Below are 24968 nucleotides of genomic sequence, written 5' to 3' on the forward strand. Positions count from 1 at the left end.
CACTCAGGCAAGTGGGCGGGGCCACGCGTTGGCACACACCCACACACACCCATACGCGCGCGCACACGCCCTGTGAAACTTTCTACAACAAAGGGTCGCGTGGAAAAGTTTGGCTGCTGTGCGCAATGCTCGGGTAGCAGAGTCTGAGGAATAAGAGAGTAACAGAGAGTAACAGAGAGTAACAGAGAGTAATAGAGAGTAACAGAGAGTAATAGAGTGTAACAGAGAGTAACAGAGAGTAACAGAGAGTAATAGAGAGTAACAGAGAGTAACAGAGAGTAAAGCTGAAGGAAAAAAACCTGTGCTGAGAAATTCCACGTTCAGATCACCTTTATTCACACCACAATGATGTCATTCCTGTGGATTCTGGTGTTTGGGAGCCTCATTGCGCTGCAAGGTAAGGTTTTTATATTATTGGTGAAAAGTAGTGATGGGAAAGTGAAAACTGGGATTTCTTACAGTTATAGTGAGTTTAATCTGATTAAAAGAGAAAAGAAGCTTGTAAATGTAAACCAGACCAAGATGCATTCTTGTAGTCTATTCTTAAATACTAATGATAAATGATAAATTTGATAAAGTGTAAGTGTTTATTTTACTCTTAATTTTTTGTGCATTATCACACTTGTGTTGACAACACCTTTGTTGTAAAAACTAAACTGTAAGATCATCTAGAACAGACCATCATCCACCACATCTGTCTTCTATTACAGCATAATAGGGCATCCCTGTTATTGTACAGTTAATTTTAGTGTTAATTTACAGTAGATGTCATATTGTGATGTGTTATGGAAGTCCTCGCTTTTCTTGGTTCACTAATTGGAAGATTAGTGAGTTTTTTGCCAAGTGAAGTCATCGCCTGATCTTAATCAGAGAGGCTGGGTCACTCACTGCTTTCTGCTTATTGTACATTTTGTTCAGAGCGCAAGTCTGAAGTCCTCCCAGATAAACCCCTGTTCTCCTGTTCTGCACACTTAAGCATTTTTCCTTTTAAAAAGGAGAATTCTGCCAACTTTTAAAAATTCGGAACTATTTTTCATAATTCAGAGTTTGAGATTAACACATTTATATTGGGGTTGGTTTGCAATATATGGTATATTACAAGTTTCTTCACAACAGTGGTGGTTTATTTGTGGAGCTGGTGTTCTGTCGAGTTGTGCTACCTTGTCAAAATGTGCTACCCTAACAAAAAAGAAAATAACCATCATATTAGAGCATATTCCCAGTAGATGTCCAAAGTAGATAGCAAAATAGTATATATGCATAGCAAAATCACAAGCCATCAAACCAAACTGAACTGCTTGAATTTTTGCACCAGGAGTAAAGCAGCATAAAGTTCTCCAAAATCAGTGTGTAAGACTGGTGGAGGAGAACATGACGACAAGATGCATAAAAGAAACTGTAATTAAAAACCAAGGCCAGTGCCTTTAATCACCAGTACAAATATATATTGTATTTACTTTACAAACATACCAGTGAATGTATGTTTGCTCATGTTTTCTAAGTTTTATAAGGAATGTTTATTATAGTAAAACAGTGGCAAATCAAAGTCAAATTTATTTATTTATTTTGTCAGAAAACACCCTTCAGCAAATATCCCTCCACTTTTTATCATTTTAGAATGATATGCCCTTTTTTAAACAATTTTTTTTAGATCTCAAATCTTTTCAAAACGATTTTTTAGACATTTAGACGTTTAGACATCTTGCTCCATCTACCACCACTGTGATAAATAATTATAAAAAAATGTTTTTTCTTTTTTAAATTATATTTTTACACAATTTAATTGTGATTCTTTTTTTAAAAAGCTCCTCGTTAACAAAGTAAGAGAAAAGTTAATCAACTGGTTGGTTGGATCAGGATCAGGATGAGGCAGATCAGGGTGGGGCTCTGTTGGAAAGAGCCCAGAGCAAATTCACTCATAACGAAATCCAACAAACACAAACAAGCATTTGCTTTGTTATCAATCTCAGGTGTCAGATGCAACCAGGAGTCTCAGAGAGCTTAAATATCTTTGTTTTCACTGGTTTTGCACTCAGCATGTGGATGATGCTCACCAACATCGGTTTCTATTAGTTATTAGATTAAAACTATTATTAAGTAAACAGCAGAGAGTAGTGTTCTCCTGCAAGCGTGTTGAGCTGCAGTGGTGATGTTTTAGCTCCAGTTTGAGAAGATTCACATGTTTCAGAGGAAAACTGTGCTAGCTCTCATCCTCCTGCACTGTAAGCCCTGATAAGTTGAATTTACTTTAAAAATTTGAGGAAACCGATTGCCTTAAAAAAGTTAAGTAATGAGTAATGAAAACTTAAGTTAGTGTAACTTAGAACATCAAGTTATTACAACTAAATGGGAAGTTGATTTATGTGTAAGGGAGCCCAGGGGGGGAATCACTACACACTGATGGTGAGTGTCTGTCAGAAACTGTTGGACACGCCCAGTATGCAAATAGATTGTGACAGAAGCCAATAGAAAAGAAGCTGTTAATGACAAAACAGACTAAACTCAGTTATTATAAGTTGGTTCAACTCAAATATCTCAGTTTGAATAGTTCAGTATATGTGCTCACAAATGTCCAACTAACTCAAAATAGTTGAGTATTGTTTAGAAATGTCCAATTTTATGTAAAACAGACTAAAATCATTTGAGTTCAAACTATTTCTGGGTTTACAGTGCAGTGCTGGAAGCATGGAAGTGTGACTGGAGGACTTTTAGAGATTATGCAGTGTTTTATGACCCATCAAAATGTGTCAAAAGTTTAAGATGAGATAGATAACTTTAGCGCAAAATTTAAACAAACTGAAGAACATTTCTAGGATATTTTTCTCCAATTACGCTTTTGTAGACCTCTCTTCTCTTTCCACACAGGGCAGAAAAACGATAAGAAAAAGAGAAAAAAACTCCATTTCTCATAGTTTTTCAGCTCTTATCGGTGTGTTTTATGCACTGTCAGGTTGTTGTGGCATCTCTCTCACACACACACGAACACACACTTTAATTTTTGGGACAGCTTTGCGAGCATCCGCCCTGAAAACACACCCGAGGGCGTCTCTCTGGGGCCCTGTCCCATTCATCTGCCCAGAGAAAGAAAGGGAGAGTGTGAAAGCGCTCGGCTCGGCCGACGGTAACTCAATCGTCCTTCCAGCTGCGAACCCCACCCACGCAAAAGTTACAACACAAAAAAAAACGGCCTGGATGGAATTGGCCCCCGGGGAGACGGGGAGTGTGTGTGTGTGTGCGCCTCTGACTCGTGTACTCCCTCTTTGGGAGGATTGATGTTTGGTGTATTTAAGGGTAGTGTGTTTTTCATTATTGCAGTTTAGAAACAAAACTGAATGTTCACTTTTACTTTTTTAATGATGATACAAGAATGATATTTCCTTTTTTTAAATGAGCTACCCCCCACCCATATCCCTCCCCACCCATAACCTCCACATAACCCCAAACCATGACCTACCCAATTTATCATACCCATAACAATTTATCCCTATTGATACCAATTCATACCCTTTCAACTGCATTAATACCCACCCATACTCATACCCAACCATACCCATTATACCATACCCACATATATCCTTCTGATACCCACTCATAATCATACCCAGGCATACCCATTATACCATACCCAACCATACTCATACACAACCATACCCCTTAATTTCCATTTAACCACCAATACCCATATTCAACCATACCCATTATACCAAACCCAACCATATCCTTCCATACCCATTCATCCCCATTAATACCCATTGTTACCCCTTCATTTCCACTAATGCCACCAATGCCCATATTCAACCAGCCCCATTATACCACACCAAACCATAGCCTTCTATACCCTTTCATTCCCATTGATACCCACCCATCATCATACCCAACCATATCCTTCCTACACCTGCATTTCTTTTGATACCACCAATACCCATATTCAACCATACCCATTACACCACACCCACCCTTCCACACCCCCACATATACCTCTCCATGCCCACTTATACCCATCCACAGCCATAACCCTTTATGGCCAATATACTACACCTATTAAAAAATACCCACCCATACCCATTACACCATACCCAACCGTACACTTTCATCTTCAACCATAGCCATAAGTATGTTACCCATACATGCCCTGTGTGTGTGTGTGTATATGTGTATGTGTGTGTGTGTGTGTGTCTTTGTAGATTAAGGGAACATCTGTGTTTCCCATGTTTCCTATACCAGCAGACTCTCAGCAGCTTGTTAATTTGTCAGACACCCGCAGCTCAGATCATCCAGGCAAAACAGAAGAAACTGCAGAGCTGTTGGGAAAAGTGAAGGTCAGGCTAAAGGTCAGGTTGCTTTAAGAGCCTGAAGCAGATAAAGAGGACGATCTGTCCACAGACTGCTGGGAAATCACAGTGTATGTGTTTGTCACTATTGTCCGTCGGGTCAAATGCAAACAATTGAAATTGTATTGAGAGACTTTTGGCTGGAAGACAGAAAAGGGTGGAGAAGATTCTCTCTCTCTCTTTTATTCAGAGACAAAACACACACAACTGGAATTAAACCAGAATAATAAATAATAATAAACACTGACTCGGCAGAATCTCACTGAACTCTGTGTTTGAATACTGTGATGATGATAAACTCTCCTATAAGAAAACTCTGGGCGTGGTCTTAATGTTCTCAGGGATGTGCATGACTGACAGCATTCTAACACATAGAACAGCACACAGCTTTAAAACAGGGAATTAGCTTTTTATAGCAATTTTACTTTGAACTGTGATTCTCATTTCATGGATCATTAGAGTTTACTGGCGCTTTGATATCTGTGATTACATTACATTACATTTGGCAGACACTTTTGTCCAAAGCGACTTACAAAAGTCAAGTACAAAAGTAATAGGAATTAAGAACCATTTGAGATAGGGCTTAAAGGAAGTCGAAGGGGAATAAAGGGATAGAGGAGTGAAGGAGGGGAAGAAGGAAATGAGGTTAGAAGTAGTTAGTGTGTTAGAGGTGTTAGGAGAGTAAGTGCTCTTTGAAGAGCTCTGTCTTCAGGAGTTTATTAAAGATAGTGAGAGATTCTCCTGATCTGGTAGTAGAAGGTAGTTAGTTAGAGGTGTTAGGAGAGTAAGTGCTCTTTGAAGAGCTCTGTCTTCAGAGTTTATTAAAGATAGCGAGAGATTCTCCTGATCTGGTAGTAGAAGGTAGTTAGTTAGAGGTGTTAGGAGAGTAAGTGCTCTTTGAAGAGCTCTGTCTTCAGGAGTTTATTAAAGATAGTGAGAGATTCTCCTGATCTGGTAGTAGAAGGTAGTTAGTTAGAGGTGTTAGGAGAGTAAGTGCTCTTTGAAGAGCTCTGTCTTCAGAGTTTATTAAAGATAGCGAGAGATTCTCCTGATCTGGTAGTAGAAGGTAGTTAGTTAGAGGTGTTAGGAGAGTAAGTGCTCTTTGAAGAGCTCTGTCTTCAGGAGTTTATTAAAGATAGCGAGAGATTCTCCTGATTACCAGCTCATATATAGATATATACATTTCACCCTTTGGCCCTACCCTTCTTTTGGAGTGTAACCCTTCCCTATACAACAGAGTTTGAAGGGTAATGCGATGAAATCCTCCCACTAAGATTTGGGAAACCCTTCAACAAGCTCCCGATTCGTCATCAGGAGCGCTAAAGTTCAGTAACCGAGCTGCTGCTGATGGATTACTAGTTAACTTTAGGGCGTATTTTATTGTATGTTATCAGAAAAAGGCCAAATCGTGCAGAAATTAGGCTAATTATTATTGTCCATTCCTTAATTCCTAACTGATGATGTGATGCTGTGATGTGGTGCTGAAATTAGCTTTGATTTAATTTAATTTAATTTTTCCATTGTGCCTTAAAAGCTGCAGGCCCTGTCATTTGTTGTATAATTTAAGGTGGAACAGGAAAGTTAGCAAGTTAGCGACTTTTTCATGCTTGTTATAAAGAATTCGGCTATAAAACATTGAAATTACACATTAAACCACAGCAATAAAGCGCTTAAAGTGCTAATCGTCACTTTTAACAAGCAAAATACTGACCTGAGCTGATTATAGGTGATTAAACATCAGTATATATAATTATACAAATAATAAAAAGATATATAATTCCTTATATATTCTTTTTTTGACTAATGTGGAAACAAACTCAGCGTTCATGTCAAAAATAAATAAAATTGGCCAAATATTTCCACACTTTTACCTGATTAAACATTTTTTCTTGCATTAAAACTGTCTGTTTTTATTGTGTGTTTCAGCAGGGAAAGTGGAAGCAGCAGAGGATGATGGTACGTTTGCTTCATTTCACTTTCAGCTGTAATGTTCTCACACACACACACACACACACACACACACTGAACACACACACACACACACACACTGAACACACACATACACACACACACTGAACACACCCAGCTTTTCTTTCCTGGGGCGCTCTGGAGGTGGAGGCGGTGTGGCGGGTGGGGGTGGGGGCGGCTGCTTTTTGCTGTAGCTGCTTCAGTGGTTGACGTGGTGTTACAGCGGTGACGCTTCTCTTATTCAGAGCAGCTCTCGAGATGGTTGATGAGGTATTCAGTACGACTCCATTCAGACTGTAATGAATGAGCTGATAGCGCTTCTTCATCAAGCCCTACTTATTAAGATCCAGCGAGATCCACACCGCTGCACATTTCAATTTTAATGTGATTTAATATCTTTAATTTCACTCTTTTGTCTGTTAGTTAGGCCTTTATGAGCTGATCACAATTACCCAGAATCCCATGCAGCAATGACTTCAATTTATATTGATTTAATGAGGCTAAAATAGAAAAGAGTATTAGCTAAAAAATATAAATATAAAATAATACCCTGAAATATTAGGATTTATGGATGCTGTATGCATATTTTAATTTTTTTCAAATCTCACCAATCACAGTAGCAGATGCAGAAGACCCGCCCCCAGTTGAGGAAGGGGGCTCTGCCCCAGTTGAGGAAGAGGAAGCTGCCCCACCTGAGGAAGCTGCCCCACCTGAGGTAGCTGCCCCGCCACCTGAAGAAGAGGAAGTTGCTTCTCCAGCTGAGGAAGAGGAAGCTGCCGCTCCAGCTGAGGAAGAGGAAGCTGCTTCTCCAGCTGAGGAAGAGGAAGCTGCCGCTCCAGCTGAGGAAGAGGAAGCTGCTTCTCCAGCTGAGGAAGAGGAAGCTGCCGCTCCAGCTGAGGAAGAGGAAGCTGCTTCTCCAGCTGAGGAAGAGGAAGCTGCCGCTGCAGCTGAGGAAGAGGAAGCTGCTTCTCCAGCTGAGGAAGAGGAAGCTGCTTCTCCAGCTGAGGAAGAGGAAGCTGCTGCTCCAGCTGAGGAAGAGGAAGCTGCCTCTCCAGTTGAGGAAGAGGAAGCTGCCGCTCCAGCTAAGGAAGAGGAAGCTGCCGCTCCAGCTGAGGAAGAGGAAGCTGCCGCTCCAGCTGAGGATGAAGGTGTGTGATCATATGTTTATAAACTTTGATTAAAGATTGGAGTAAAGCATCAGTAGGATGGTTCCAGTCACTAAATGTAGAAAAGCGTCTTTTAAAGTGAAGTATCTCTGCTGGCTGGTTAGAGTAACATGTGTAGCTCCGCCCATGTCTATACCAGTGAGAAGTGACAGCCAATAGCGCACAGCGTACTCTCAACCAGAAACCACCGTCCACCTGGAGGACTGCATCAGGGCACTACAGCATTTACCTGTATCATTTAATTTTTAATTGATCTCTTTTTTCTCTTTTTAGTATTTAGTTCTGCTCTTATTTACTCGTATAAGAACTTCATTAGTCTCACAGCTCCAGTATGAAGGTAAAGAAGATGATTCAGTAGTCTGACATGTCGTGGCTGATTTGGGGAAAGGGGGGAAATGTTGTTGTAGCTGAACCGTGCAACGGGTTGGGTCCTGATCAGCTCAGCCACTGGGGGTTTTCATGCTCCAGTAAAAGAGTAGAAAATGCCCCAACACGTCTTTCCTAACACGCAGAAACTGTAGGAGCAGATGGGATCTATTGATAGGACATTTTTTGAGCTTATTCTGTTCTTTTTATGAGCCCTGGAGGAAGCTGAAGAGAGAGTTTTGTACACATTTGCATTTAGCATTACACACTGAAAATCCCCTACAGCCAAATATACTGATGATTTGTATGATTTAGATTAAGTTTTTTTATGGCCTCTAAAAGCTGAAGTACATTACTACACCAAACAATACTCCTCTACTACTAAAGTCTACTAATTCTATCAATTGGCCACTGTATTAGAATTCCTTTCTGGTGTTTCTACTCAATTGTCACTTTATTAGAAACCCCTACCTTGTGCTTCTACTCACTGGCCACTCTATTTGGAACCATTTGCACTGTAAGCTCTGATAAGTTGAATTTACTTTAAAACATTTATGAAACTGGTTGCCTTAAAAAAGTTAAGTAATGGGTAATAAAACTTAAGTTAGCATAACTTAGAACATCAAGTTTTTACAACTAAAGGTAAGGTTGATTTATTTGTAAGGTAGCCCAGGGGGAATCACTACACACTGATGGTGAGTGTTAGTCAGAAACTGTTGGACACACCCAGTATGCAAATAGACTGTGACAGAAGCCAATAGAAAAGAAGCTGCTAATGACAAAACAGACTAAACTCAGTTATTATTTTAAGTTGGATCAACTCAAAGATCTCAGTTTGAATAGTTCAGTATATGTGCTCACAAATTCAGTTCAACTAACTCAAAATAGTTGAGTATTGTTTAGAAATATCCAATTTTATGTAAAACAGACTAAAATCATTTTAGTTTAAAAAGCGTCTGGGTTTATAGTGTGGGAACATAAGATGAGATCATTCTGTTAACATAGTATTTTATCTTTTATTTTACAGATACAGCTGCACCTGCAGAAGTGGCTCCAGAGCCAGCAGCTGGTCAGTACACACACACACACACACACACACACACACACACACTTGGTGGTTAGCATGTTTGTCTTCCAGTGCTGGGGTCCTGGCTTCAATTCCCTATCTGTGTGAGTTTCCTCGGGAGAACCCTGTTTTCCTCACACACTCCAAAAACATAGAGATCAGATAAATTAGATATTCTAAATTGCCCCAAAAAAATTGGATATGGACTCTGTACTCAGTGCTGGTTACAGGTGGATGGTTGTTTCCGGTTGAGAGTACGCTGTTCGCTATTGGCTGCCTCTTCTCACCGGTTTGTCTTGAGTGTGTGTGGAATGTAATTGTAAGCCTCCCTAAATGTGCCTTGTGTAGCAGAAGGGCACTATAGTGTACAGTAAATATACACACTTACAGTGTAAACTCCTGAGCAATGGTGACCTTTAATTGGCTTTTGTTTGGCTTCCAGAAGCTGAAGCAGAGCCAGCAGTAGGAGAGTCAGGTAAATATCATTATCTGTACATATATACTTAACCTAAAAGATGGTTATAATGGTTTCAAAATCAGAAATTAGAATAAATACGTGCAAAACAATGTATAACATTAAAATGATTTCAAATAAATATTAATATATACATTTTAGCAAAATATATTTGCTCGCAAGTTTGAATCCTGGATCATTCTGCTTGCCATCAGCAGCCAGAGTCCGAGAGAGCACCATTGGCCATTGGCCTCGCTCTCTGTGGGTGGGTAGGCTTCTGTTAGCTCAGAGCTGGGGATCTGGCGCTTTCCTCGAGAGTGCGCTGGCTACCTGTTAATGCCTTCACAGGTATTGGAGGAGGTGTGGGCCAGTCTTCACCTTTCTAGTGGTCTTCTAGGAACATTACCAGTGATGGGTGGAGTTTATATGAATGTAAATCTTGGTGTCTTATTAGTGTGAATTTAATATATATATATATATATATATATATATATATATATATATATTTTTTTTTTTTTCCAGATTCTGCTGTAGATCCCACTGTTGCACCAGAGCCAGAGGAAGTACCTGATCCTATAGCTGCAGAAGAAGGTAAATCATGTGTAAAACTATTTTTAAAAACAGTACAAAGTGTGTGTTTGCTGTAATACATAATATCGTATATTGGGTAATGGACCCAATGGACAATACCTTCTAAAGGTGTTCTGTGGTATCTGTCACCAAGAGTCACATTAGCAGCAAATCCTTTATTTAATTGTTTAAGTAGTGAAGTTGGGCCTTTGTGAGCATTATTTAAGCAACCTCACAAGACTTTCCTGATGTTTTAGAGATGTTCTGCCCCAATCATGTTCTCATCACAGTTTGGTTCTGGTCAAAATGTCCCAAATTCTTATCCCTGCCAATATTTCCTTCTTTAACACATTAACTTCAAGAGCTGACTGTTCAATTGCTGCCCAATATATCCACCCTGTGAAATCAGATCATGAATATTATTTATTTTGATTGGTAATAGTTTTAATGTCATGGCTGATCAGTGTATATTCTGTATATATTCTGTGTATATATATATATGGTGTTTGCACACTATACTAAGTTATCTTGACACACACTTTGAGGTCACTGTTGGTTGAGGGATTACTACTTTTTAGGAGGTTTAGGATGATGAACAGACACAGAAAGAGTTAAATAAGTCTTATTTATCTTCTGTCAAGTATCGTGTTTTACAGACTTCAGAGAGCACCTTATTATAAGGCGCATTTTATGCAACACTAGTAAGGAACAAGGGTGTCGACAAGGGTGTTTCCTTTCTAATTTAGCAGGTCTGTAATTCTGTCATTTTTAAGAAAAATAATTTTCTTTTAAAGTCAAACGAGCACTAAATGTTAATCTACACAGATTTCTTGATAAAGTTAATAAAGTGCTACCGTTTATTTACAGTAAGCTTAGATTTCCAGTACTTTAGCTGCGGTTAGCAGCACTTAGCGCTAGTAAATACCACCCGATAGTGCTACACTGAGAAATTGCGGTTAGCGGCTAGTGCTAATACTGCTCCAACCTTAGTGCTGGAGAAACTTCACTAAAAAAACTCACTCTTTTATAACTCTGTACTTCAGTGGAGTGGCTTTACTGCTCCTTAATACCTGACTGGTAGAATTCATACATAAGGAGCACCGGATTATAAGGTGCACTGATGATTTTTGGGAAAATAAAAGGATTTTAAGTGCAATTGCATGCAAAACCAGTTTGTCTCTATAACAGTAGGGTACTATTCTACTAAAATGTTTCTCACACTCTCTCCAATTTCATTATTAAGTGATGATAGAACAAGAAGAAGTCTCCAGCACTAGAGCTGAAGCTGAGATAGCGATATTCTTCATGGTTTAACAGCCTCAGGAAAACGAGATGAAATATGTGTTGGTGCCACAACAGAACTCGGTCACATAGTTACCCTGAAAGCATGATTTAGAAGAACACATGAAGTTTAGTGTGAGACATAAATGAGGAGACACTGATGAAGACAAAGTGGTGTTTGTTAACAGATCACATTTCTGTCTGTGTGTTCGGAGGGAAACCGGAGCATGTGACCGCATAGAGACGCCTCCATTCAGTGCGACGGCTGTCTAATGGCGATATCAGATTAAATTAGCCAATAAATGGGGAATCCCATACCGAGGAATCATAAGTGCTGTTTGATATGATATTGAGATGCGGCGGGAGGGAAAACCGCAGCAGCAGCGGGGTCATGTGGGGCTGGGTCAGGGTGTTTTTAAAGCGCTCAGTTCATAGAAAACCAAGTTTTGCTCACTAGATATATTTACAGCTTCTCAGACAGTGATTAAACCTGGTAAAAAGTTTCCTTGTCTGGGGAAACTACATCATAGTTTATAAACATTCCTCAATTTTAGAATTGTATCATTCACACCCAGCTCAGACACAAAATTCCAAATAAAAATATTGTGAGAAATGTCTGAAATAACAAAAAAAGATGCAGAGCTTTCAGACCTCAAATAATACAAAGAGAACAAACAAGTTCATATTTATAAAGTTTTAAGAGTTCAGAAATAATCAATATTTGGTGAAATAACCCTGGTTGGTTTTTAATCACAGTTTTTTTTTCATGCATCTTGGCATCATGTTCTCCTCCACCAGTCTTACACACTGCTTTTGGATAACTTTATGCTGCTTTACTCCTGGTGTAAAAATTCAAGCAGTTCAGTTTGGTGGTTTGATGGTTTGTGATCATCCATCTTCCTCTTGATTAAATTCCAGAGGTTTTTAATTTGGTAAAATCAAAGAAAGACTTTTATTGTGAAATTGCAGTTTAAAAAATGAACTGCCATACATTTATATTGTATAAGAGCATAAATGTGGCATACATATTTCAGCGGATTAAACCAATGATTAAACATGAATGTTTTATGAATTATGTCTGATGTACATTGTTATGTAAAACCCTTGTTTAATAAGGATGAATAGTTAATATTGGTGAGTGGAGCTCTGATATTTCAAATTTCTAATTCCTCTTATTTATCAGAACCTTCAGAGCCAGAAGTTCAGGATGTGGAACAAGGTAGGAGTCTTTTATTTTAAGGCTTGGCTTTCTTTTGGCAAATATGTAAGATTGCAACACCTTTGTGTGTTCACATCATGTGCTATTATATATATATATATATATATATATATATATATATATATATATATATATATATTATTCATAAAAAAAATATATATATATATATATATTTTTTTATTATTCATAAAATAAAAAAATATATATATAACCATAACTGTGCTACATGTAAAATATTTCATATAATAAATGCAATATTTTTTATTTTGCTCCTTTGAATGTCTATAACAGAAATAGCTCAGGAAGCAGCTTCACCTGTAAACGCTGCAGCACCTGAAGAAGGTAAGTGGGCATCAAATAACAGATATTACAACCACTATTTGTCCAGATTTGTGTTTTTTTGTTTATTATTGTATTTTGGACTGTAGGTTGAATTATAAAATTACTTTATTTCAGTATTATTTTTATCCTATTGTTCTCCACCTCTTTTCGAACTCTTTTTGCCGAGTAGCATCACAGTGCTAACGCTTGGAGGAAAGCGCAGCGACTCTGGTGGTTCTGATACATCAGCTCACAGACGCAGCCTTGTGCTGATCCACATCACCCTAGGAGTGATGAGGGGAAAGAGAGAGCACCATCTACTGTACTGTACCCACCCAGAGAGAGCAAGATCAATTGTGCTCTCTCGGGGCTCCGGCAGCTGATGGCAAGCTGCATGACCGGGATTCGAACCAGCGATTGAACCGATGAACGTTATACTGACCAGCGAGCTAATGCATTTTAGCATTTCTTTAAAGAAACCAAAAAGTGTGTTACTGATACTTCCCTGATACTTTTATAATATCTGCGGCTCATTGTTTATCGCTTTAATAGTTTGAAGTTAAAAAACATGAAAACAGTAAAATAAGTAAATAATACATAATCCAACAAATAGAAACAATAAATTAAAAATTAAGATTTTGTTTAAGCCTACACAAGATCAAAGCAGCAAAAATAGACCAGGCAGAACACTCAAACCATGGGGATTAAGAATATTATATCATAGTTATAAAGAATGTATAAAAAAGACCATCTAAAACAGAGATTCTCAACTGGTGGAAATATTAACAGGTTTATAAAGCTGCCTTTTATGTCCACATGTCCTCTGCTGAAAACAACTTTTATGGAGATGCAGATTTCATTTTCTAGCAGCACTTGGCACACTGCCCACACTGCTCCAAAAAAGTACCAATTCGTCTTATTATATAATATTCAAATTTTCTGAGACACGGATTTTTGGGTTTTCATTGGCTGTAAGCTTCATAAACATCAATAATAAAATAAATAAACACTTAAAATAGATCACTCTGTGTTTAATACATCTATATAATATATGAGTTTTTGAACTGAATTACTGAAATAAAGGAACTGCTGGGTGGGATATGAGGCCGTTTTGTCTGGATGAACCTCTTATCTCCTGCACTGGCCTGATCTACTCCTCCAGCTCCTTCCTGTTTGTTTACAGCCTCCTCAGCGTGTCTTGTAATTGGTTGCAAAGCACTCTTATTTGTCTCTGTCAACCAGTGGCATCTTCTGCATGCTTTATTAGCGCGGCGGACAGGAAAGGATTCTGAATTACGGTGGGGAAATGAATACCGTCACTCTATCAGTGCTGTTTTCATGCGGCTGCTTTGTTCATTTTGCAGAGACACAGGCTGAACAAGACCAGGAGGAACATCCAGGTATGCTGAGTTTTTACTTTTAGATTGTTGTAGAGGATTTAACTGTTGCTGTACAGTAATAATAATAGTAATAATAATAATAATAATACACTTAACTTATATTGCACCTTTCATACATAAAAATGCAGCTCAAATTGCTTTACACAGGGAGAAAGAGAGTAAGAAATGAAACACAACAAACAAGCAATACAACGAAAAAAATAAATAAATAAATAAAAAAAGCAATAAAATTAAACACTGATAAAATCTAATACTCAAAAAAATAATAATGAAGATTACAATACAGTTATAATACAATTAAAACCAGACAGACAAAAATAAGATCTAATTAAAAAGTTCGTAAAATAAAAAGCTCGAAAAATAGAAATACGATAATAAAAAGGTAACAATAAAATCTAAATCAAACAATTAAACAGTTATAAAAATAAATAACTAAATAAATAATTAGAAGGATATAATTGAAAGCTAGAACGATAAGTTTTTTTAAAAGCTAATTTAAAAAAGATTTCGATGTTTTTAGCTTTTTTTTTAAATAGTTAAAAACAGAGGTTGCTGATGAATATTTATAGGTAATGTGTCCCAGATTCTCCAGAAAGCCGCTACTCTTTTTGAGTTTCATACGGGGGATCTGGAAGAGTCTATTAGTTAATGATCATTTTTGAAATGCTGTTCCAAATCGGAATAGTTTGAAATTCAATACCAAAAAGTCACCGACTGAAATGTCTTTAAAAAAAAGTTGGTGCCTGTAAAACAACAGGTAAAAACAAGATTAAAAAAATTGAGCAGTATGAGAATAAGATAAGACTAAGGTCAGCTGTTAAATAAATCCGTTGTGTGAGAATAATTATCGCTTTTTGCATTTTTTTATTGCAATTTAGAAAAAGGTATTAAAAAAGTATAATTTGGGTATTGGTATCGAATATCCAAGATATTGTACCAGTATCAAAAAAAATAAATAAATAAAACAATACCCAGCCCTAGTACCACACAACATTAGAAGCCATTGAATTGCAACACCTGTAATGTGTGATGTTTGGCTAACCTCTAATGCTAACGCTAAAGGTGAGCTTGAGTTCTTTAATATTCCATTACATCGATCTCTCTTAACAATTACTTTACCTTAATCCATCTGAGCTTTGTTCTCTCTGCCAACGCCGCTAACGCCGCTAACACCACTAAGGACGCTAACTCACTGCATAGAGCGTATCCATCTCCTGATCTGTTAGAGCTGGAAATGTGGTTTATATTGTTATTAATGAGGGCATTATTATTAATGCAAGTCTTTGATGTCTTTATTTGTTCTGCTTTGCAGCGAGAAGTGCAGGAGCGAAGGCCGGGCTGAGCGGTAAAGTTATTTTATTTTTTTATGTGTGTTATTACACTGTGTAGCCGGGGACCCAACCCTTCTGCTAAACAAGTCATACAATATTTCATATTCAGACAATATTACTCTCTCTCTCTCTCTCTCTCTCTCTTTCACTTTTTCTCTCCCACACTTACACAAAACACAAAGGATAAACAGGATTTTCCTCTTCTCTGTGTGTTCTCTGCCAAATCAGAACAAACGTTAGCCAACGACTGCTTGGCTTGAATCACTGGATGATTTATCAGTAGTGAAAAAGTGATAATCCATCGTATTGACCATCATCCATCCACACAGCGTCCAATTTATTCCAGTCAGCAGCCAATTTACAGCATAAACTCAACCATATCATATTGTACGCAATAATATAGTCAACATTTTTGAATACGGTGAATTATATAATTATATTATACCCTGAAATATGGAGCCATATCACCCACCCCTAATTATCACATCAGGGTTCTACTTTTTACTGTTTTTATCAAAAGAAAAATTTACACTGTTCTCATTTCCCATTATATATCTACTAGAGACAGATTATATCTGTCCAGTATCATTTATTTCACTTTAATCTTGAATATATATGGAGATATTTGGAGGAGTGCATTATTATTATTAGTATGCAATAATACAATTGAATTTTCATTTTGTTGCAGTAGTGCTTTTTTAAAATATATTTATATATATATTTTTAAATTCAGTGTTTTGTCACATCGCCAAGAGTATCTTTTGAAATCACAAGTATCACAAAAACAGCATGAAATATTGTGATATTAATTTATAATTTATCCACCCCTACCTACTTCTTTCTAGGTATAGAGTTACAGACTGGAGCTGTGCAGGTTCACTGTGGTCCAGTTATGGTGGTTTGTGTTTTAGCTTAGCAGTGAAGCTAATGTGCTAATGATGGAAACATTCCTGTGTTTGTGGCTAAATAAATGCTAAATAAATCCTGAATAAATGTTATTATGACTTTTTCACTGCATTATATCAGCCTGAAACGTAACTGCATGCCGAGTTTTGCAGAAAGCTTTTTTTTTCTGTATTTTTCTGTCAATGAGTTTATTAGCATTTATTAGTATGCTACGCTAGCAGGCAGGATTGGTTGAGCACCTTAGGGATTTTCACTCATTGTATTTTGCATAATACGTGCCGGGAACTGTAGTGAAAAACCACTGATGATAAAAATATATACCAGCATATTTTCTGAGAAAGCGCTGAAGCTGATAAATGTAGGGATGCAGAGCTAAGCATCAGTATATTATCTTACAATGAGCCAGTTTTAACCCAGTTTTAACCCAGTTTTAACCCAGTTTTAACCCAGTTTTTACTCAGTTTTTACCCATTTTTAACCCAGTTTTAACCCATTTTTAACCCAGTTTTTACCCATTTTTAACCCAGTTTTAACCCAGTTTTTACCCAGTTTTTACTCAGTTTTTACCCATTTTTAACCCAGTTTTAACCCAGTTTTAACCCAGTTTTAACCCATTTTTAACCCATTTTTAACCCAGTTTTAACCCAGTTTTAACCCAGTTTTTACTCAGTTTTTACTCAGTTTTTACCCATTTTTAACCCAGTTTTAACCCAGTTTTAACCCAGTTTTTACCCATTTTTAACCCAGTTTTAACCCAGTTTTTACCCAGTTTTTACCCAGTTTTAACCCAGTTTTTACCCAGTTTTTACCCAGTTTTAACCCAGTTTTAACCCAGTTTTTACCCAGTTTTAACCCAGTTTTAACAGTGAGACGCTTTTGTTTGATGATATCTTTATTTTTCTCTCTCGTTTCCTCCACAGATTCTGAGGAACCTAAAGGTGAGTCAGTTTAATATTCACACCCTGTTTGCTGAGTATAACGTTAAGTATAAAATGGCAGATTTTATCTGATGATAATTTTGTGTGCCAGTCAGGTAAACCTGTTTAGCCACCCAGATAAAACATATTTCCATATTCTGACTCACTGAAGCTTCCCCTCGTTTTTAACGGACGGAAATAATGAGGAACATTTGAGATCATCTTGGCAAGAAATCAGATGTTCACAGTTAGCTTTCTTTTAGCTGATTTAACTGATTAGCTAAAATCAACTTGATGCCTTTTTATTTAAATTACACTCAAACAAAAAGACTAATATCACCTACCAAAGATAGAAGCTATTAGCTGCTAATTAGCAGGGTATGCTAACTGCATTACACACACACTCACACAAACCATCTGGAGATGTTTCTCTGGTCTCAATTTTTTCTAATAGACTTATGTGGTTTATGTGTTTTTTGACATTACATATGACTGATATCTACAATATGAGTTGGTTTAAGTAAGTAAACGTGGCTATCCATACAGAAATCTGATGTATAAGTATATATATATATATATTTAAATATATATTTTTTTGTTTGTTTAATAAATAATTCCATATGTGTTTCCTCATAGTTCACATAGATATATCACATCAGTATTAATCTACAATGCAGAACATTTTAAAATAACAACAAAAAAACCCCACTGAATTTAAGTTGTAAGTTGTGTCTAAACCTTTGATTGGTACAGTGTGTGTATACTGTATATACGTACATTTAAATTCCATGCATTCAAAACCCTTTATATATACAGCTCTGGAAAAAATGAAGAGATCACTTCAGTTTCTGAATCAGTTTCTCTGATTTTGCTATTTATAGGTTTATGTTTGAGTAAAATGAACATTGTTGTTTTATTCTATAAACTACAGACAACATTTCTCCCAAATTCTAAATAAAATCTTGGCATCATGTTCTCCTCCACCAGTCTTACACACTGCTTTTGGATAACTTTATGCTGCTTTACTCCTGGTGTAAAAATTCAAGCAGTTCAGTTTGGTGGTTTGATGGCTTGTGATCATCCATCTTCCTCTTGAGTATAGAGGAATAGCTGTACTTATACATATCAGATTACTGTATGAGAAAAACAGTAGCAGACAGTACTTTAGTAATATTGCTAGCGGGTGTTTAAGCATTTGTTTCTCTGCCAAGCTGTTCTTTTAAAGGTTTAAAGGTTTGTGTATCTGCTGCTTTATGCAATGTTGAAATGCCTCCTTCCTGCTGAGTAATTAGTGAATTGGCTGCAGGGGTTTCTCTCCTTTACTGAAGTAAAAACAGAGCTAACAACTTTATTATCCAGACTCTCAACAATTTATCTTCTGCACAATCACACAATCACACAACTACACAACTACACAACTACCCAACCACACAACCACACAGTCACACAATCTCGCTCTGTCTTGCCTGAGTTTTCTGTAAGGGTTGGGTCTTTTTTCATTTTTTTGAACACACACACACACACACACACACACACACACACTCACATTCCACCTCCACGAATGTGCGAGTCCTCACTCTGCTCCGTCAAACTGCAGACGCCGCTGAGTCTTCCTCAGGGAAGCAGGTCTGTGACGGGAATACAGGTATTTTTTACCTGCATCAGGTGGGCAGTTGAGGTGAGCTATCGATCCGTGCTGGACCTGCATCACTGCACATGATGAAACCCCATCAGAGCTCCTGCACTCTGAACTCTGGCATGAGCTCCAGGCTAAAGGCTAAACACTACACTATGCTAATTTTAATTTTAAGGCTAGAAATGCCATTTTTATACCTGTGTTCACCTGTGCCCCAGTTTTTAGAGGTGGTGATACCTGGAATTTTGGTATCGATCCAGTACCAAGTAAATGCAGGGCCAGTATTGCCAAAATCGATATCAATATTTATACAGATACAGATTTTTACATATTTAAGTTTCATCAACATTTTTGTTTAGAAACAATGGAACATTAAGAAAACAAAGTTTGCCTTAACATTAGGAAAATTAATATTTTTTGAGGTAGAAAAGGAAAAAAAACTATTATTTTGTTCGATTCAATTAATAGTATTTTGTTATTTCCCTGTTCAATGACAAAAGTAACTGTTCTTGTAAGAGTGGACATAAATGCTTCATGGCAGTTAGTGAGTTAACTTTTTTATATAGAATTTGGCCACGCCCTCTTTCAAGAGTGTCTGTCTTCCAACTTTGCAATAGAATTTCTTATGAAATTTTGTAACAATTGGTTTATAATCGAAAAAATGAACTATGCACATAAACTAGTTCCTTTAAAATTAGTATGAACTGAACTTTTAATTATTTAATTTTAAATGTGAATGAACACAACAGCAGCCATGGTCCAGTGAACTATGATCAGAGGTATGCTAATTCGAATCCCGGTCATGCAGCTCGCCATCAGCTGCCAGAGCCCTAAGAGAGAGCACAGTTGGCTCTCTCTTGCTCTCTCTCTGGGTGGGTACAGTACAGTAGATGGCGCTCTCTCTTTTCCCTATTCATCACTCCTAGGGTGATGTGGATCAGCACAAGGCTGCGTCTGTGAGCTGATGTATCAGAACCACAGAGTCGCTGTAGGTGCTTTCCTCCGAGTGTTAGCTCTGAGATGCTACTATTCGGTAATGCTGCATCACTACTGATATGCGAAATACAGCTGACTGTATCATAAAAATCGGAAAATTGAAAAAGTATAATATAACCATCATATTAAAGTAAATAAAAGTAAATAAAGTAGTAAATAAAAATGGCCTCTCCCTTGTTTGTCTCAGAAAATAAGGTGGATACCCTGATATTCAGTATTGTGCAAAACGGGTGTCTAATCATTACACTCTCTCTTCAAACCACATGAAAACGTCTCAGACTTAATTACTGGGAATTGAAAATTACACACTGTGAGAGCGCTGTCAGGGTTTTGATGAATGGCGGCGCTGCTCCGAGTTCATGTTGTGCACGGGCTGGATTGTGGCAGATGGTGAGCAGTTGTGCACTGTCACTCTTTCCAAACTCTGAGTGTTAAAGGAAAAGTTGTGTGAATTTGATTGATCTGTGACCACGAACGCAGTCCATCAGCCAGGACATGTTCGGTTTCTGACGTCCGCTTCTTTAGTTTACAACAGGAGGCGCTACGCTAGCACTGCTAACAAACACTAGACTTGAACTAATGGACTTGTCCCTAATTTACCTTATAACCACAAACTTACGGTAAATGTATTTTCAAAGATTTTAAGTTATAGACCCAAAGTACACAAAGCTGCAAAAATAATACAATTTAAATTTTTAATCCAATAAAAAAAAAAACGTGACATGCAAAAGTATTCATTATTCTTTGCCTTAAATTCCTTAAATACAATCTAGTGCGATCAATACAGTTCCTTCAGAAAAAGATTTTTGAAAACTCATTAAAAAAAAGATTAGATTTAGATATAGATTTTCATTTCATTTATTTTTTTTATTTTTTTGTGTTTATTAAAAAGATGAGCAGCGGGACAGGTCAGTACAGTGGATGTGAATAATGTGAAACACAAATATATATATATATATATATATAAGAAAAAAATAAATCTAAATTGGTTGATAATATCTGAACATATATAGCAATGACGACCAATGACCTTGACCATTAAAGAGCAGCAGATTTGCTGATTTAAGGACATTTATATTAAAGCTCTTCTCCATCCAGCTCCACTCTCAGCAGTACACTGGGAGGAGATCAGCAGAAACGGAGGGCATGGTGGATACGCTCTTTAAACCTCTATAAACTTCTTCTGTTAACTTCTTTTCTTTCCCGTCTTTGTCCAGAACGCTGATCTCAACAAAACATCTGACAACCATTAACAGCGAAGCAGCACATCCAGTTCTGAACTCTTTAACATTACCGTGTGCTTGTAAACATTTCTTCCCCACTTTTATTATAAATAGCAGCTGCTTTTAATAAAATAGAGGCTCTTAATACGTCTTACATGCAGGAATCAGTGAGAAAACCCCATTAAACACAAACAGACAGTACAAACCGTACGATACAGAGCAGCACTGCCATCTGATGGTGAGCAGTGTGAACACTGTTTAAAACTCATTCAATTATATTCCAGTTCAAACTCAGTGAAGATCGAATAGAATTTAACTGAAATTAATTTTATTGTGCATTGTGCAGATGTTTTAGGCACCTGTGGGAATTTCAGTAAAGAAAAAGCTTCTTATCTGTGCAGATAAGAAATATAATCTATTATAAGATATTTATCTTAAGAATCTCTTAACAAAACAAGCTTTCAAGAATCTTAATTTTTTTTTTTTTTTAAACAACAAGCATCCTAGAATCTCTTTTAAAAAAACACTAAGCAGCTCGGCTCACAGGTTATAAAACATACTTATAGTTAAAAATGACAATTTCTTGTTACATTTTACTGTATTTATGTTTATTTGCATGTGTTTAAATCATATGTGATGTTTTTTTCAGGTAAAAACACTCGTATTGGTGATATAAATGGAATAGTGTAATTTGCTTTGCTCAGCCCGTGTTTCTGGTGTTCTGGTTTGCAGGGTCCGGGTCGGGGACTGTAGCCGGGGTGGTGGGAGCCATCGGAGTCGCTATAGTCGGCGCTGTTTCTGGTTACTTTGCCCACCAGAAGAAGAAGCTGTGCTTCAAGCCTAAAGAGCGTAAGTGGCTGTAAACTGTAATGATATTTTTATTACTTATTTATAACATTTTCTCTTTTTGCAACATTTAACCTCAGTTTTAGCTTCATACATTTCTTTGGATTGATGCAACAGATTAGTAATGTTACTCTGACTATTACTCCTCAATTAATTTGTTAATATACATCCATTCCTACATTTATAAAGAATCCTTTAGAAAAACAAGCATTCTAAAAAACAAGCATTCCTTTTTTAGAAATAACATAACAAAAAAAATCCTTTTTTTACATAAGCATTCTAGAATCCCTTTAAAAAAATACAAGCATTGTAGAGTCTCTTAAGAAAACAAGCATTCTAGAATTAATAAAAAAAAAAAAACAATAATTCTAGTATCCCTATTTAAAAAAAAAAACACTAGCATTTTAGAACTCCTTTTAAAAACTACAAGCATTCTAGAATCTCTTTTGACAAAAAATAAGCATTTTATAATCCCTTTTAAAAAAAACAGCAAGCATTCTATAATTTCTTTTTTTTAAGCGACAAGCATTTTAAAATCCCTTTTTTTAAAAAAAAAAGCATTTTAAAATTTTGTTAAAAAAACAAGCAGTATAGAATCCCTTTTAAAATAAAAGTATTCAGGTTAATACTGTCTGCAGTCAAATAAAAGTCAGAGTAAATGTAAAGCCCAATAAAAGCCCTGTTTTTTCAGAGACTGGAGTGCCCAAACTATTGCATATAATTCAAAAGTATTTTTATTATACTGGTATATCTTTAATCTCTGTAACATAAAACACCATTTTCTATCTTATCTATTTGCAGGTGATCCAGAGAGAGCTAAAGAGGAGGAGGGGGCGCAGAATGACCCTCAGGGTGAGATTCTGACACACTAAATTAATAATACTGAATATTTAATAATAATAATACTGTATAATTAATAATACTGTATATTTAATAATAATAATAATAATAATAATAATAATAATAATAATAATAATAATAATAATAATACTGTATAATTAATAATACTGTATATTTAATGATGATAATAATACTGTATAAATTAACAATACTTTATATTTAAGTTTGTGTTGCTTTTAGCTGCTATAATTTACACTAAATGTAAATACAATAATTCAATCGTTCTTTCTTTCCAGTTCTCAGTAACCTACTGAACTCCTCGTAATCTTCAGCGACTCAAACCCAGGAGAGAAACGCCTTCATGAGACGAACAGCTGAGCTAACCGAGCGGCTGTGACGTGGTGAAGAGCTGGACCAAAAAGTAAATCTAACAGCCACTCATTTGGAGATTTAGCTCGGCTGCTAGCTTTTATTATTTCATAAATTAGCCATGAAGTTCACAGGAAATTTGGCAGTGTTAAATTAACACTGAGAGTGTAAAGCTTAACACTAATAAGTGTTGATTTAACACAGCCAAATTTCCTGTGTTCATGAATACCAACACCAGAGATGATTTTGTTTATTTTTGTTTATTTGTTTTTTTTTTTATTGTTTGTTTTTGTTTTAATGGGATTTTTTATCATTTAGACCAATGGCTCTGTCATTAAAATGTACTGACCCCACAGGTTTAATACACTGACCCTTACTGTATATATAAATAAATGTGTGTGTGAGTGTGTGTGTGTGTGTGTGTTTGTTTGTGTGTGTTGGTGTTGGACTTTTTTTAGATTGTTTGATCTTCAGGAAAAAGAAGGCCTTGTTTTTACTCTGGACCACAGTTTTTAGTACATCTACTGTACTTTTAGGACTGTTAATATCTGAATGTAAAATGCATATATTTTGTATGTATTTGTGTGTATGTTTGAGAGACGCTGATCTTATGAATCACATAGACAGAAAAAGAAGTTTTTTGGGGGGGCAGCACTTTGAGTTACAGTAAAAGTTTTTCTCTCTTTTTGTTCTGTACATTTTTCACTTTACCAAATCTAGACTCAAGCACTTGTTCAGTTGATGAATTCTGTACATAAGAAATGATGCAGTTGAATAAATGGTTGGTTGTGTGTCAATCTGGTCTGGAAAGTGTTTCAGTTTTTTATTCACTTTTTAGTTTTAAAACTGATTGTAAGTTTGACTAAGCTTACATTTATAAAAGGTTAAAATTGCAATGCATTGCATTTTTATTGACTGGACCTGAAGATCTTAAATGGCAAAAATAAAGGGAAAAAAGTGAGTGTTCTAAAACTTTTCTAAAAAGAAAAAAACATGCAAATGTAGAAAGGTTTGTAGTATTAAAACATGTTGCCTTAAAACTTCCCATATTTGTTATAAAAATAATTATAATGAAGAAAACAAAAAAGAAAGACAAACAACTCTCATATTATGTCTATTTGGTTGAGTTTAGAAGATTTAAATAAATATGATTAATAATTTTATGTAGCGATGATATATTATTATAAGTTAAGCCACTAAATTTGAAGTGAATTCAGGTAAGACCTGGACTAAAAACAGTATTTTTGGAGCTCCAGGCTGACTGTAGAGCAGGAGCAGAGGTTCAGGTAAAGAGCAGTAAAGTCCAGCAGCTGCTGAATGGCTCCTTTATCTTAGAACGAAACTATTACCGTAAATACCGTTAATGACGCCCATTTAAAAAGGCATTTGTGAAGACATACTGTGTTCACAGATTTAAACTGAATTAGATTAAGTTTTACAGTAAAGTTATTGTGTTATAGCTTATTTAGCTATATGATAATTGTAGCAATTAATTCATGTATATTTTTCTAATGGTTTTAGTTTAATTTATATATAAAGAGTTGTATATAAAATAAAGTAAAATAAAAATATTTCAAGGTTCTCAACAGCATTTATAAATGGAAATCTGTTTCATACCTCTTGTGGAAGCTCTGATGAAAACTTTGCACAGCAATAATCCCTCTGCTAAAAAAAAACTTGGAGATGGAGATGAGGATTTCATTTTCCAGCAGGACTTGACACAATGCCCACACTGCCAAAAGTGCCAATTGGTCTTATATAA

General features: G+C 36.3%; 1 protein-coding gene across 4 annotated transcripts; it reads left to right on the forward strand.

Annotated features, from left to right (window-relative positions):
• Positions 1-60: 60 nt before the first annotated feature.
• On the forward strand, positions 61-24003 carry si:ch211-39i22.1 (skin secretory protein xP2). Of its 4 annotated transcripts, none has more exons than XM_022665637.2 (14): positions 61-397; positions 6258-6287; positions 6920-7447; positions 8859-8900; positions 9340-9372; positions 9874-9942; positions 12386-12421; positions 12713-12763; positions 14107-14142; positions 15455-15487; positions 17300-17317; positions 21884-22000; positions 22799-22849; positions 23134-24003. In XM_022665637.2, exons 1-14 carry the CDS (start codon positions 346-348, stop codon positions 23160-23162), a joined length of 1125 nt encoding a protein of 374 aa, XP_022521358.2. In that variant the 5' UTR covers positions 61-345; the 3' UTR covers positions 23163-24003. The 4 variants fall into 4 exon arrangements, with proteins under 4 accessions (XP_022521358.2, XP_022521359.2, XP_022521360.2 ...); XM_022665636.2 differs by having other exon boundaries at positions 62-397; positions 6917-7447; XM_022665638.2 differs by lacking the exon at positions 9340-9372 and having other exon boundaries at positions 6917-7447.
• Positions 24004-24968: the final 965 nt, after the last annotated feature.

The sequence above is a fragment of the Astyanax mexicanus genome, chromosome 11 (genome assembly GCF_023375975.1).
Source record: "Astyanax mexicanus isolate ESR-SI-001 chromosome 11, AstMex3_surface, whole genome shotgun sequence".
NCBI classification, from domain to species: Eukaryota; Metazoa; Chordata; class Actinopteri; order Characiformes; family Acestrorhamphidae; genus Astyanax; species Astyanax mexicanus.

What these genes read in the sequence shown, in the direction of transcription:
- si:ch211-39i22.1 (XM_022665636.2), top strand. Translation starts at nt 346, where the DNA reads ATGATGTCATTCCTGTGGATTCTGGTGTTTGGGAGCCTCATTGCGCTG. An exon ending in GGCTCCAGAGCCAGCAGCTG is followed by an intron (nt 8,901 to 9,339) that starts GTCAGTACACAC and finishes TTTGGCTTCCAG; the next exon opens with AAGCTGAAGCAGAGCCAGCA. An exon ending in TCCTATAGCTGCAGAAGAAG is followed by an intron (nt 9,943 to 12,385) that starts GTAAATCATGTG and finishes CTTATTTATCAG; the next exon opens with AACCTTCAGAGCCAGAAGTT.